The sequence below is a fragment of the Monopterus albus genome, unplaced genomic scaffold, assembly GCF_001952655.1.
Source record: "Monopterus albus unplaced genomic scaffold, M_albus_1.0 scaffold12.1, whole genome shotgun sequence".
NCBI lineage: Eukaryota > Metazoa > Chordata > Actinopteri > Synbranchiformes > Synbranchidae > Monopterus > Monopterus albus.
This window is the reverse complement of record NW_018127892.1, coordinates 4,259,491-4,273,010: the sequence shown is the minus strand read 5'-3', so window position 1 is coordinate 4,273,010 and position 13,520 is coordinate 4,259,491. Positions and strand designations below refer to the sequence as shown.

Sequence of the window (13,520 nt, the reverse complement as noted above, 5' to 3'; positions counted from 1 at the left end):
GTGAATGAATAAAATAAATGACAAATTAAAGGAAAGATGAAATCTCCATTCATCCATCTACATATACTACTTACGATGTCAGAATTTGTCATACAGTATATGTTGAGTTTAACAATTGTTCTGACTCCGTTGTCTTGCATATTACAACATTGTAATGAAATTGTAAAAATACTTCAATTCTGCAGATGAGATGCAGTGTTTCACAACCTAAGTTTTCTCTTCTGTTTTCCCATCAGGCTGTCGACAAACTGGAGAAACATATCCAAGAAATGGACGACGGCAGCTACATCGAGTTTGATGTGCCGGAGTTCAGTAATACAGTTTTGACCCAGCTCAATGAGCTGCGGCTGCAAGGAAAGCTGTGTGACATCATTGTTCACATTCAGGGCCAGCCATTTCGAGCCCACAAGGCTGTGCTGGCAGCTAGTTCACCCTACTTTCGTGACCACTCAGCTCTCAGCACTATGAGTGGCCTTTCCATCTCGGTCATCAAAAGCCCTGAGGTGTTTGAGCAGCTTCTTGCATTCTGCTACACTGGTCACATGTCCCTGCAGCTCAAGGATATTATCAGTTTTCTCACTGCTGCCAGCTTTCTGCAGATGCAGACCATCATTGACAAGTGCACCAAAATTCTGGAGAGCATCCACTCTAGGATCAGCCTCCCAATTAATGTCTGCAGCCCAGAGAAGGATGACTCACAGACCAACCGCAATGGGGTCAATGACAGCAGCCTCTTTTTAAACCCTACCCAGATCTCCCCCCCTTACTACTCCCGGCAGAGTCAGGGCCGGGGGCGACAGCAGCAAGAGGAAGGCCAGTCAGACCGTGGCAGTAGCGATAGTGTGTCAGAGCATGATACTCCCATGGAAGGAGAAACGGAGCAAGTGGAACTGATTGGCAAAGATGGGCAAGTAACAGATGTGCATGTGAAGATAGAGAAGACCGACAGACCCACTTATTCAGATAGTTCCTCAGCTGGTGATGATGGCTACCACACAGAGTTGGTAGATGGAGAACAGGTGTTGGCAGTGAGTGTGGGTTCTTATGGTCCTGTTATCCAGTCTGCTGCCTATTCTTACTCAGGGCTGTCCTCCCCATGCTTTGTTAACCTTAGCACCTCCAGTCCCTCCCGCTCAATCCTCAGTGGCTACAGAGGTGGGCGAGCCAGGGCAAAGCGCCCTCTGACCATCCCAGCAGGGATCCTGAGTCATATCAAGCCAGGCTCAGAAGATGGTGAATCAACTGTAGGACCCACAGGCTTGGAGAACAATGTGCGAGAGCATAGCCTGCGGAGCCAGTGGTATCCTTGCAATGAGAGACTCATTTGCATCTACTGTGGAAAGTCCTTCAATCAGAAAGGGAGCCTGGACCGCCACATGCGCCTGCACATGGGTATCACTCCATTTGTTTGTAAATTCTGTGGCAAGAAGTACACGAGAAAAGACCAGCTGGAGTATCACATCCGTGGCCACACAGACAACAAGCCCTTCCACTGTCAGATCTGTGGCAAATGCTTCCCATTTCAGGGCACCCTTAACCAGCACCTGAGGAAGAAGCACATGGGAGCATCAGAGGGTAGCAATCATATGGACTCTCCAGAGAGGACGGAGAGAAGCTCAGGTCAGAAGGACCAAGAGGATATGTCTGAGGGGACGGCCTTTGAGGCCCAATATGCAGAAGATGCACCAGCCAATGATATGGAGGAGAGTTCAAAATGCAGTCCAGAGGAGGCCCAAGCATCAAGATGTGATTTTTAGGTCCTGCTTCAGGTTAAGGAAGCTTTAAGAGATGTTTATTTCAACTCAAATTAAAGGATTATTCTCTCTTTGATCAGCTCCCTCTACAATGGACATTTCTTGCATCAAGGGTATCTTTTGATTTTTGTGAAAGTTGTTGAATGCAGAGAGCAAATGGGTGCTTTATAGAAATTTGATTCTTTCAAACAAAGGGAGTAACAACTTACTATTTTTGAGGAGGTCCCAGTAATCAAGACCCCTGATTGATTTCTCTTTTTATCTTTCCAATGTTTTTAAAACATATTTACAGAGTTATATAGGCATGTTGCAATAATTGATAATGTGAAAGCTCTGGTAAGATGCTTGTCATATCACCTTTTTACCTGACCTCTTTTTGCACATGTGGCCACAGGAGGTCACTTACTCACAAGGAATGATTTTCTGCCAGTGCAAAGCTTCGTGTGACATACTCGTTCAATACCTCATGATGCAACTACATACTCATAACAGACAGTATTTTATCTTAACTGAACTCACCAGGTTCTACCTCATAGCCAAGAACCTACCAGGCACAGATGTGTTCACCGTTTGAAATTCGTTTTAGGTTGTATGTACAGAACCCTGTTGCCAATCCTTGTAAAGAATATTCTCTCAACGCAAAGCCTTGATACTTAGGGGAAAGATTCCTTGCTGATTGTATGGATTATAGACAAAGTTCTTGTCAAATGTTTCATGGTCTGCCAGGTTAAAATGATGATTAAGAAGGTGCTATGTTAGGAGTGCGTTATATTTGCTAGCTAGCTTGTGTGTTTGTTTTTGGCAAATGCAGAGGATAGAGCAAGAAAATGCCCCTGTGTGCTATTGAGATATGATTTTGGTGTCTTACAATGTTTGTTCTACAAAACACTTAAGAATTTTATTTCTCGCCACTACTAGAGAGCTCACTCTATTGGCCAAGGCGTGGTGTCAGTGCTGTCATCCATGTAATGGGTGAGTTACACCCCGACAGTGAAGTCATTTGTATTCCTCTATACTCTGATGGCAGATTTATATTGATCTATTGTATGTGTAACTTGTTTTGTCCTAAGGTAGGCTTCTAGGTTAATACTCAGTGTCTAACGGTGACAAGAGCAGTCATTGTCCACTCAGCACAGCAGGAACAGCCCTGGGTCTGTTCATATAAGTTAATATAATATACTAGGCTGAACAATATGCAAACAAAGAGCAAAGGAATCTCAGCCATTTTGACATGGTATTTCTTCCATGATTTGAAAGAGCTAGTGGTGTGTTTCCTTGTTTTCATTCAGTTCTACCTTTTACGACTGGACAACTGATCTGTGGCCTTTGTCCTCTGCCTTCTCTGGCTGGGGTCAAATGCAGATTTGTAACATGGTTTCCTCATTTGTCAGTTTTACTTTAAGGCAGTGACATACATGCAGCATAGCTAGATTAAGGCTAAGAGCTAAATATTACTAGAGGTAGCTGGTGATCCAAAGTATTGATGCACTTTGCAGAGTTAGTGGGTGCGAGGGTCTGAGCGGTAAAAGGAGGGAGTCTGTCTTAATTCGGATGCAGCAACAGTGTCAGAGTAGTGGTGTCTTCACAACAGTGATTTTTCCTCTCAGTGAAAATGTTGTGAACTTTGATAAGTCTCTGCAATTGCATGAATACTATTGGCCCCTTGTCGCATGTATGGCAGCATTACCTATACTATACTAAATAGTATATTTTACCTATACTATCGGAACCATGGGGGTGTTAGAAAAAGACTTGGGTTTTTTATGAATCTATGTTCACAGTAAAGGCACTTAGAATGCCTGATTGATTATTTTGCCAGTGTAAAGCTTAGCTGGGTGATCCCTTCTTATTTGCCATCCAACTATTTAATGCCTTTTTTTTGTTTGTTCGTGAACACCTACTTATATGCTTTTATTTTGTCTTGTCTATGCTGAATTTGTGTCAATGAATTGAGTTAGATTATTTGACAGTTTTCATATAATTTTCTACTTTGTGTGTGCTTGGTGGGAGAATATTGTTTGGTTGTTTATTTTTAATGTTAGGTCAAGAGTGCAGTCCTTATATTCCACTGAATGTGCTGTCATCATCTTTACTCATTGACAGTTCAAACCAAAATGTAGGCAATTTAGCAAAAATCAGTATAGCTAGCTTTTCATTATCTTTTTTTGTGTGATTCATCACCAACACTTTTTGTCATCAACACCTACAATCTGTCAACCTAAACAGTCCATTTTAGATGAATGTTTACTAAATTAAGTTGATTTCTGTCACACGCTGATGTAATGTACAGGTTTGACAGCTGATCTGACCTCACCAAAATCACTTGCTGACTAATTTGAACCTCCCTATAATGATTCTTGCCCTTCATTTGGAAAAAAGGAGGAAATACCTACCTTCTTGTGATATTGTCAGTCATGTTTTGTCAGCAGTAAGTACAAACTGCTAAACAATTTGTGCCAAGAGCTGACACCAAAGACTAGTAGCAAATTCTGACTGTATTGCAATTGAATGGTCATTAAGAAGAATAGTTTGTCAAGATAATGTTCATTGCTGTTTGCGAGGAATGTGCATCCCCCAGCTTATAACAATCACTTGTAAAATTTGAACAATTTGCTAAGAAGACCTTAAGCAGCAAAGTCATAAATCGATCTGTTAAGCCATACAGAAGCTGACAACATAAAAGGTGTGCAATAGGTATTGTAATTTAAAGCCAATGTAAACAAAAGAGAGAATACTTCATAAAAAGTGGCATCTTAACTTAGTGCCTTGCCACAGGCTTTACATTTTAGATCCTGGCACTTAGATTTTTGTGCCTCTTGAATTTTTAAATTGATTGAATAGATTATTATAAAATGCGGCCACACCAGTTATTGTAAAGTAATACAACAAGAAGTAGAAACTAATGTATCTCTTGTCCATTTTGTATTTTCCCCCCAGCTCAAGACCTGCCCTCCTTTATCACTTATTAATCATTAATTGTTTTTCTGTCTTGAGGTGTAACTAATTTTGTAACAGTTGATTACAATCAGACAAGGCAGACGTGTCCCTGTAAGCCATCGCCCCCATGTTCCAAGACTATACTGTATCCCTCCCCTCTAACCACTAAGGACAATCTTAGCAATGTACTGTAGTATTAGGCATTTCATTGAAGTCAGGAGATGCATGAGAAAAACAAATCTACTTCCTCTCTGTTCCCTGAGCCAGGAGACTAAGAAAAAAAAGAACGTATCCTCATATACTGTAGCTGAATTGCACGTTGCTCAACCATAAACTTGCCAATGGATAACTTTTTTTAATCCTGTTTTCTTCCACTTGTGTCATCAACTGTGCACTTTCAGTTTTTCGTTGATAGTGCATACCAACTACATCGGGGAAGTGGAGTTTATCTCTGTAGGTACCCTTATGGGACTCGGTTATAATGGTGTCAGTCACTTTGATAGAGATGTTTTCCCCTTAAATGGTGCTTTTAGACTAGTCAGGTTATGTTTGTTTTTTTTGTTTGTTTGTTTAAATAAATGAGTGAACAAGTCATCATAGGCTGAAATGCTATTCATGAACTATAGTTACATATGTGATAGTACACACCTACAGAACCAACCTAACTTGGCACGCACTTGAATTGGCTCTTTGTCTCTCTTGGTTCCACACCTCTAAGAGGAACAGGACGTGTGTTATGGGCCACCAGTTATCAAAAGGAACTGTTTACAGGGAAGGCTGTCAGACTACTTTTTGAAATCGCAGCTCGCCCTACTCCTTTTATAAGAAACTCACTTCAGGTAGTGTACGAACACTGATACAGGCGAAGAAAAAATATCTTGAGTCTTCCATAGCTTTTCTGTCAGTTGCTATCCACTGTGTATTATATAAAAAAGCAATAACCTTTTTAAAAGTGGTGTATTGGGATCATCAAGCCTATTGAAATATTGGCCTGTCATATATCAAACAGACAATGTCAGGGAGCTGTTGAATTGACGTCGGACCAGGTCAGTTTGATATTATTTTTTATACCTTTCCTGAAACTTTGGACAGGTCGACTTCCTCTTCAGAAAAAAAAAAAAGCAAAGGAAGGAAAGTGGTGTTGCTTGCTGGTGTTCTAATGCTCATCAAAATCCAGTGGTAGGTGTTAAACTGCAGCACAAGAACCGAGTGCGTGCTTCAGTCATCTAACTCAGTGGCACTGTTCAGAGATGCACCTCCAGCTGTGTCAAATAATGAAAGGGATTTTGGGCTGTAAAGCCACTGTTTAGGAGCGGGCTGTCTGTTGTCATGTTGAAGTTCAGCGATCTTTGGTTCCTCAGGCACTGAGGCTGTAGTTGTTTTGGTTCAGAGGGGAAGTTTTCAGTCTTTGCTATTGTTCCTTTTCCTTGTATAACTCCATAAACTCTGCACTAGTAAGGTCTCTGGCTTGTATGTAAGTTGGTGGTTCCCAAACATTCTGCCTCAAGGTCTTGCTGAGCCCGTATTCTCCACAGAGCTGAAGCTTGAGGCACTCCGGAGACCATGAACTGAAGCATGATAGCAGAAATGCCCCAACTCCTGTTTTGTTCACTCTACATACAACCTCACAACCCAACTGTGAACCTCAGAACTCTACTGTTTTTTTACAACTATGAAGTAAATGAAGCTAGCTAGAGCTGATGTTGTATCTATTGCCATTTATGAATTTATTTTATAGCATGAAATAAAATATATTTATTCAAATTATATATTTTACTCATAATCATTCTGTGCTGCTTCATTTTGGTTCTTAAGCTTGTAAATTGCTTTTTTATTATATAAAAATGTCAATAGAATAATGCGTTTGTAAAATAAAGACGCTGATTTGGCTCCAGTTTGTCTTTTTTTTGTTTGTTATAAGTGCATGAAAACTAATTACCCAGATGAAAGTCTTTGATGTGAAAGGGAGAGGAGGGCATTTTCCAGTATTCAGCCAACCTCTAATTATCTTCTTTGCTTTGTGTTGAGTAACAAGGCAACCTATTCAGAATATGTTGTTGGCTTGGATTCATGACCCTGCACTAAAACTATTTGATGTCATTTGGTGGAATAATGTATGTGTGCATCTTTGGCCCTCCAGAGGGAGCTAGTGAATAACAAATATACCTTAAGAGGTCCCTGGTCTTTAGTGTCAAAGTCTGCAGTGAAATGTAAATAAGAACCATAATATGGCCACTGAAACTTCAATCACAGGGCTGCGTAGCTTCCCACCATGAAAACTGGTCAGCAGTGTGAAAAGGAAGTTAATGTTGATAGGTAATAATTAGCAAACCAGTATGATTGCTTGAGATATGAATAATCATTTTCTTGTTTTGAGGTGTTTTGCTACAAATGAGTTAGTATCAGATGCCTGGTAATAAACTTATCATCAGACATTGCCCCCCCACTAGATCTCCAGTCAGTCTCTCCCTAATCCTCAGTAGTGTTTTTGTTTTTGTCCCTACTGTGAAGCACCCAAGGGGAGAAATCTATCCAAACGGTGGCATGGCTATGCAACGGCCTCACACAATGTTACTGCTGTATTTGTGTTTTACAGAAAATAAGACCCCAAGGGCACCAAATGACAGCTTCATTGGCATGTTTGTGAAATATTTCAAAACTCTAGTAATCTCATGAAATATTAGTCCTTCACAACATATTGTGAGATACACACCACTCATTGCTGAAAATTTTAATAAACTGGATGAATGACAGCGCCGCATGGATAGCCGATCCTAAAATAACAGACTAAATTGTGCTGCTCAGTGGAATATGTGAAAGAAAAAAGAACCACAAAATACAAGGCCAGGAAACCAAAGTATCTGTGTTTCCACAAGGGTCTTAAGCTGCATTCTATGGCTATGATGTATTGCAATTCAAACCCACCAGATGGATTGGAGTAAATAATTGATAGGTATTTCACACATTTGGTAACTTGCACCTTGGCAATTTTGCAACTAGAACATGACCAGTAGGTCTTAAATTCTCCAAAGACTTTCTTGGACTCATTCTGTGTCACGCACCAGTTCATCTATACATTCCTGAAACTGCAAACCTCTTATTGTAAAAGTCTCACTGTTCAGTCATAGCATGCAGGTACTGTACTCCTGCATTTCCTTTTACTGAAGCACATTAAGAGTTTCTGTGCCATGTTATTTGATAAATGTGAGGTACTGACTGATTAAATGAAAAAGTAGCTAGAAATGTCATTGTCTGAAAGTTAACAGTGCCCTTTTTGTCCCCTCTCCACTCCCTGCTGTCCCTTGGTGGGTCCTTCTAGGTGCCCCTTATGCTAGAACAGATGAAATAGTACCAAAAGAAGCTTTTTCAGTTTTCTCTGTAGCACTACTGATGGACTACTGAACAGAGCTACTGAGCACAGATGCAGGGGCCCAAAGGATCACAGGTCCCCTAGACCACAGCTTTGTTAGAAAGCTGATCAAGAACAAATAGCCGCAAAATTGGTTAGATGCAAAACAACCACAGGGAGGTTCAAAAGAGCATGCAAAAGTACCTCATGGACAAAAACAAAGGAAACATAAACACAAATAACCACAAAGACACAAAGCAATTAAAAAGAGAAACAAAATAACTACAAATAAAAAATGACCAGAAGAGTCACAAAAGAAATGCAAAGATACAAAATGATCACAAATAAATCTAGACTCAAAATGATTAATACTAATGCAAAACATCAAAATAGGTGCCAAGCGACCACACATTGGCAAAATTAATAAAAAGAGACAGTCTGTGTGTCTCCCTCCTGTAGGGGGGGAGGACGTTTACGTGTTTGTGCCCAGGGCCCTGTGTCTAATAATCCGTCCACTTGAAGCACGTTGGCGTTATTGTGAAGGGCCTGAGGTGGAAGTCACTCATTCTGATCAGTGACTGAATAGGTCTAGTCACAGTTGACCTCACTGGAGAACAGACCAAATATGTTGTCATAAAGTGACCTCTCTGCTCCCTAAATGAGACGGCGGTGCCGCGTTATGGAGGAGTTTGGAGGAAGGAGTGCGGGGCAAAGAGAAAAACAGGTGAGTTTCCACTATCATTTTGGTTACGAGCTTCTTTGAATTTCTGGAGGAATTTCTCCACTGGGAACTGTCGGGCGTTCTCATGCTTAAGAATGGTAAATTACTTTACAGGGAACACGTGAAGTGCCAGTTTAGGAGGGTTAACCTATGGCTGCAGGACAGAAGTGCGCACCACATGGGAATGCTATCACGGTAGTGACGGGGTGGAAATCCTCACAAAAAAGGTCAACAGAGAATAACAGCTGGCAGATAAGGTAACATTTCTTTTAACTTGTGCATATGTAGATGTTTTGCTCAAACAGCAAGGCGCTTGTTAGGCTTGGCAAAATAGTTTGTGCCATTATGATGACGACCCGTGGGTTTTATCTAAGCTGCGTCCCAGATATGAATGTTTTGCTACAAGAACGTTCCCATTACGTTATTCCTTTGTTAGAGAATGTTATTAAATGTTCTGGGAACGTTCCTTAAGTTATGTTAATGTTGCAGTGGTCGGCTCTGCCCCGCAGACACTTCACCTGTATTTGTTCCAGACATGCTAACATCTTGACGGGTCACACTAAGAAACGCACGGCTGTATGTGATAAAAAGAAAGATTTGGTTGCTTCGTTTTCCGGGCCTTTGTCCTTACTGGCTCACTCTGTCATGACTTAATGGAACAATGCTATTACTAACACCTGTGGTTTTCCTACTGTGACATGTTAGATGCGTTTGCTGTGGAAACAACAACAACCACCACCAGGGGGGAAAAGGCTGTAACACTGCGCTGTTCCTTGATTTTAGCCCAGCTGTGATGTAGGAAAACACGTTTTCAGCTTTCCTGTGTGACTATGAAATCATAATTTCTGTGTCTCTAGTTAAACTAAGCTAATTTGGCAAATTAGGACACTTAGCTGAAGTGAGTTTTAATGAGTATCAGCTCTAGAGCTAAATCTTGAAAGGAGTTAACATTTACTGTTTAAGCAAGTTGTACACTTTACTCAGAATGACAGATGTTTGTAACTGCATTATTTGTCTCCTGGAGAAAAAAGTCAGTGTAGTAATGAGTTAAAATGCTGGAATGGTTCCAACCTTTGCACCATCAATTTCAATGAAAGCTTTTTTTTTTTTTTTAATAAAACAAAGAGAAGTCATTGCTACCTAAGCCACCATTGTTTCTAATGTTAGTGTTTTAGTGACTGTGAGCAACTCTTATGGCGCATGAAGAAATTCGTACATCACCTACAAATACCTCAACTTATCGGGCTGTAGTTAAGGGCTTTGTAAGTAAGCGCGCCTTGTCAGTTGACCTGCCACATTAAGCAAAACCCCAAGAAAGAGGAAACATCTGCTAGATTCACAGAAACCCCTCCTTTTCCTAATATAATCCTTTTCATGTGTTCATGGTTTTCTTTATTGAAAGTGGGTCAGTCTGTTGCTCTGGAGTTAATCCTTGCTCCAGTCATTTTGACTCACAGGTGAGTAATTGTTTAGTGTATTGCTGCTTTTATGTTGAGCTGTTGGTTTCTAGTTTGTTTTGTGTTTCCTCAGTAATTAACAATTCAATAGCAGCAAGAAATTTTTTTTAATAGATTTGACAGGATATTACTTTTCTATTAGGTATTTAGTATGGTTCCAGTCAACTTTCTGTGGAATGTGCTCTCAAAAAATGGCTTGTGGATGTGATAATACTTACAGTTTCAGTTTGGTGTAGTTTATGAACATTTTGGCACAGTTATGTGATCAGTTTTGGTTGCAGCCAAAACCAATTTTGCCTTACTGACTGAAATGGTTTTTCTAATGGACTCAGACTAATAATGCCAGAAAGCCGGTTTTGTATGTGTGGCGTCTGTGTGCAATTACAATGGGAGCTGTGGCATGAGAATACTGAGTGAACAGAGCCTGAAAGGTTACAGACTGCATGTTAAAAGGAAGAATTAACTGTCATTGTCCACTTCCCAAAGATGCATTGTATTATATTGAGTGTAAGAGATTTGTGCTCATAAAGGTAACAGTGTTTTGTTGAAGCAGTGAACTACTGTCTGACTGGAACAGCCACAGAATTACCTTTTTAAAAGGAAAATTCCTCTCATCCATCCCTGAGAGATTTCCTGTAAGTTCCCTGCAGTGGACCAGGACGTTTTGGAAGACCTTGAAACAGCGGTCATGGCATGTGGCTTTAAAGCTATACGCAAATCTGCACATCTCCACAGCTGGAAATCAGCTCAACTGCTGAAAAAACCCAGATTCATTAGTTCCACTATGTAACTAATAAACAATAAAGTGACTTTTATACTGAAAGAGAAGCATCACCACATTATGTTGTTTCTATTTTTAAGCATTTCCTAATAACAACCATATGCATCACAATCATTTTACAGCAGCAGTGGTGAGCGGTTTGAATAAGTGACTTGGAAAAAGATGTTGGTTACCTTTTGTTGGATCTGTTTGGTGGTCCAGCGCATTCAGAGTTGTGTTTTTTGCTGACTTGCAGTGTGACAATCTGAATGATAGCTTGTGCACAAGTCACTGCTGTGTCATTTCAGGGTAATGCTCCATTACTTAGATGTGACAGAGCCAGAGAAGTGATCCAGAAACTGAAGTGGTAGCATAGCTGTGTTACCTCAGTGTATTTGTGGTGAGCTGACAGAAAGATGGAGTGATCACAGAGAAAGAGGGAAAAGTGATGACTGGAAGATGGATGCTATTTCACTCTGCAGACACTTCATGGTTGCTGCTGGCATAACATGTTTCGATGACTGTATCTTTACAGACAGAAGGATTCTGTGTAAAAGCAAGCATGAGCTTTGGATTATTTGAATACATTAATTCTGAATATTATAGACGATGTTATTTAATTGCATTTTGTAAATGATCTGGTTACTTGGCATGATCCTGTTTCACAACCACCGGAAAATTGGAAGAGGATACAGTGGAAAAGACACTTCCCCTACACAGTCCTTTCATAGTGCTACTGTCCAAACATTTTAACATCAACACAAGCACAGCCATCTTTAATTCCGTGACGTTACATGCTATGAATGGTTTTCAAATAAAAGTGATAGTAGTTAAGGCCCATGTTGTTTTAAAGCCAGTGATGTCTGCCCCACTTCATGTGAAACAACAATACAGGCCAGTTTGAAGGCTCAGGAAATGTGGTTCTCTTAGTGCTGAGTGAGCACTGTGTCAGCTCATGGTTTTCCATGTTGGTTGAGGAGTGGGGCTGCACAGGCCACCCTTATTCAAGGTTTTCCACTGTGGTAAGTCTTCAGACATACACGGCATCCAAAGAGTCCGTTGTCTCTGTTTATGGAGACGATGAAACATCGTCCGCCGTTTTTACCACGATTAGGTTAATTGACAAAGCAGACTTATACTGGTTTTAAGATAGACAGCATTTGCTATAAAACATTGTATCTGGGAGGACAGAAGGATTTGGTACAAATGCATTTTACTCTCCCTTCCACTTTCATAAAAACAGAGCTGACAAAAGTGACACTCCCAGTGATGAATGTCTTCCTTTGTCCCATCCAAAACCTCTTTGTCATGGGGAAGAAAGCTTTTTAGCATTTGACTTATGAGCCAGTTTTAGCAGCTAGTGCTTGTCAGTTTAATGTGGGGTAAGTGTTTTGGCTACCGACACATAAACATCCAACTTCACTTACATGCTAAAGTTAAGTTTAATTCAGAGCAAGGGAATCTAAATAACACATGTCAAATGCAGTCCAACATAAACTGTCTAAACCTTCTTCAACTCAAGTTTGGCCACAAATTATGGCATCAGTGGAGCTTGGTTCATTGCACTGTAAAGTAATTTTTTGCTTCATTTAGCAGTGGTCTTTGGAAATCTTTCTGACCTAGTGAAGAAAATTTGGTTTCTATTGTCACTTGAGGGGACAGGATACATTAGTTTTACCAGCCATATTTGACATTCAACTGCTGTACTGACTGTTCGTAAACACTGTGCTTGAATGAGTATTTACGACATGTTTTAATACTGGCTGTTCTCATAACTTAGTATTTTTTGATTAGAGAGACACATAATGCAGTTTTTTATAATGACATGTTATTGTACTATACCGTATAATTAAAAGCAGGTTTGCCAAAGCTGTGGCTGCTGCATGATGGTGGTATGTACTGTAAACTGTGATCGGCTTTCAGGTTGGATGTAGAAGTGATTTTTGAAACCAATCAAGGTCAAAGTGTTTGTCATATGCACAGTTAAGAAACGTGTTTCCCTGTACATTGAAATTCTTATTTTGCTGTCCACATGAATGCCACACAATATAAATGAAATGTAAGGTAGATGAGCAATAACACAAATCTAAATAGGCAGTAAAATCACCAATCTAAGGCACTTTAAAGCAGCAAGTGAAGGGAGCAAATAAAAATACAAAAAGAACACAATATAATGCAGAGAGAATATATGCTACGTGGGAGCCGTGGAGTGTAAATACTCAGCAGCGAGTGTGCAGTCATGCATGTGCAAAATGAGTTTGTAAACAGTACAGATGGAATTACATGAGGTAGATCCAGCTGTTTAAAAGTCTCATGGCAGAGGGAGAGAGTCTTTCAGTCTAGAGGACCTGCATTTCACACTTCTGAGCTTCCAGCCGGTGATTAGGGGTATAAACAGTCCATGCTGGGGGTGGGTGGGGTCCTTGAGGATGGAGGCAGCTTTCCTACGCACCCTGCGGTGGTAAATGCTCTGCAGAGAGGGCAGTAGAGTCCTGGTGATCTTCTCTGCAGTCTTTACCACTCTCTGCAGGCACTTGCAGTC

The 13,520-nt window shown here is 40.5% G+C and overlaps 1 protein-coding gene across 2 annotated transcripts in view; it reads left to right on the top strand.

Moving 5' to 3' along the window:
* Positions 1–6,176, top strand: part of zbtb34 (zinc finger and BTB domain containing 34) — an 11,256-nt gene extending 5,080 nt beyond the window's left edge. For both annotated transcript variants that reach the window (XM_020590509.1, XM_020590510.1), the window contains exon 2: positions 237–6,176. In XM_020590509.1, coding sequence (XP_020446165.1) covers positions 237–1,757 — 1,521 coding nt within the window. In that variant the 3' untranslated portion in view covers positions 1,758–6,176. The remainder of the gene's footprint in view (positions 1–236) is intronic.
* Positions 6,177–13,520: the final 7,344 nt, after the last annotated feature.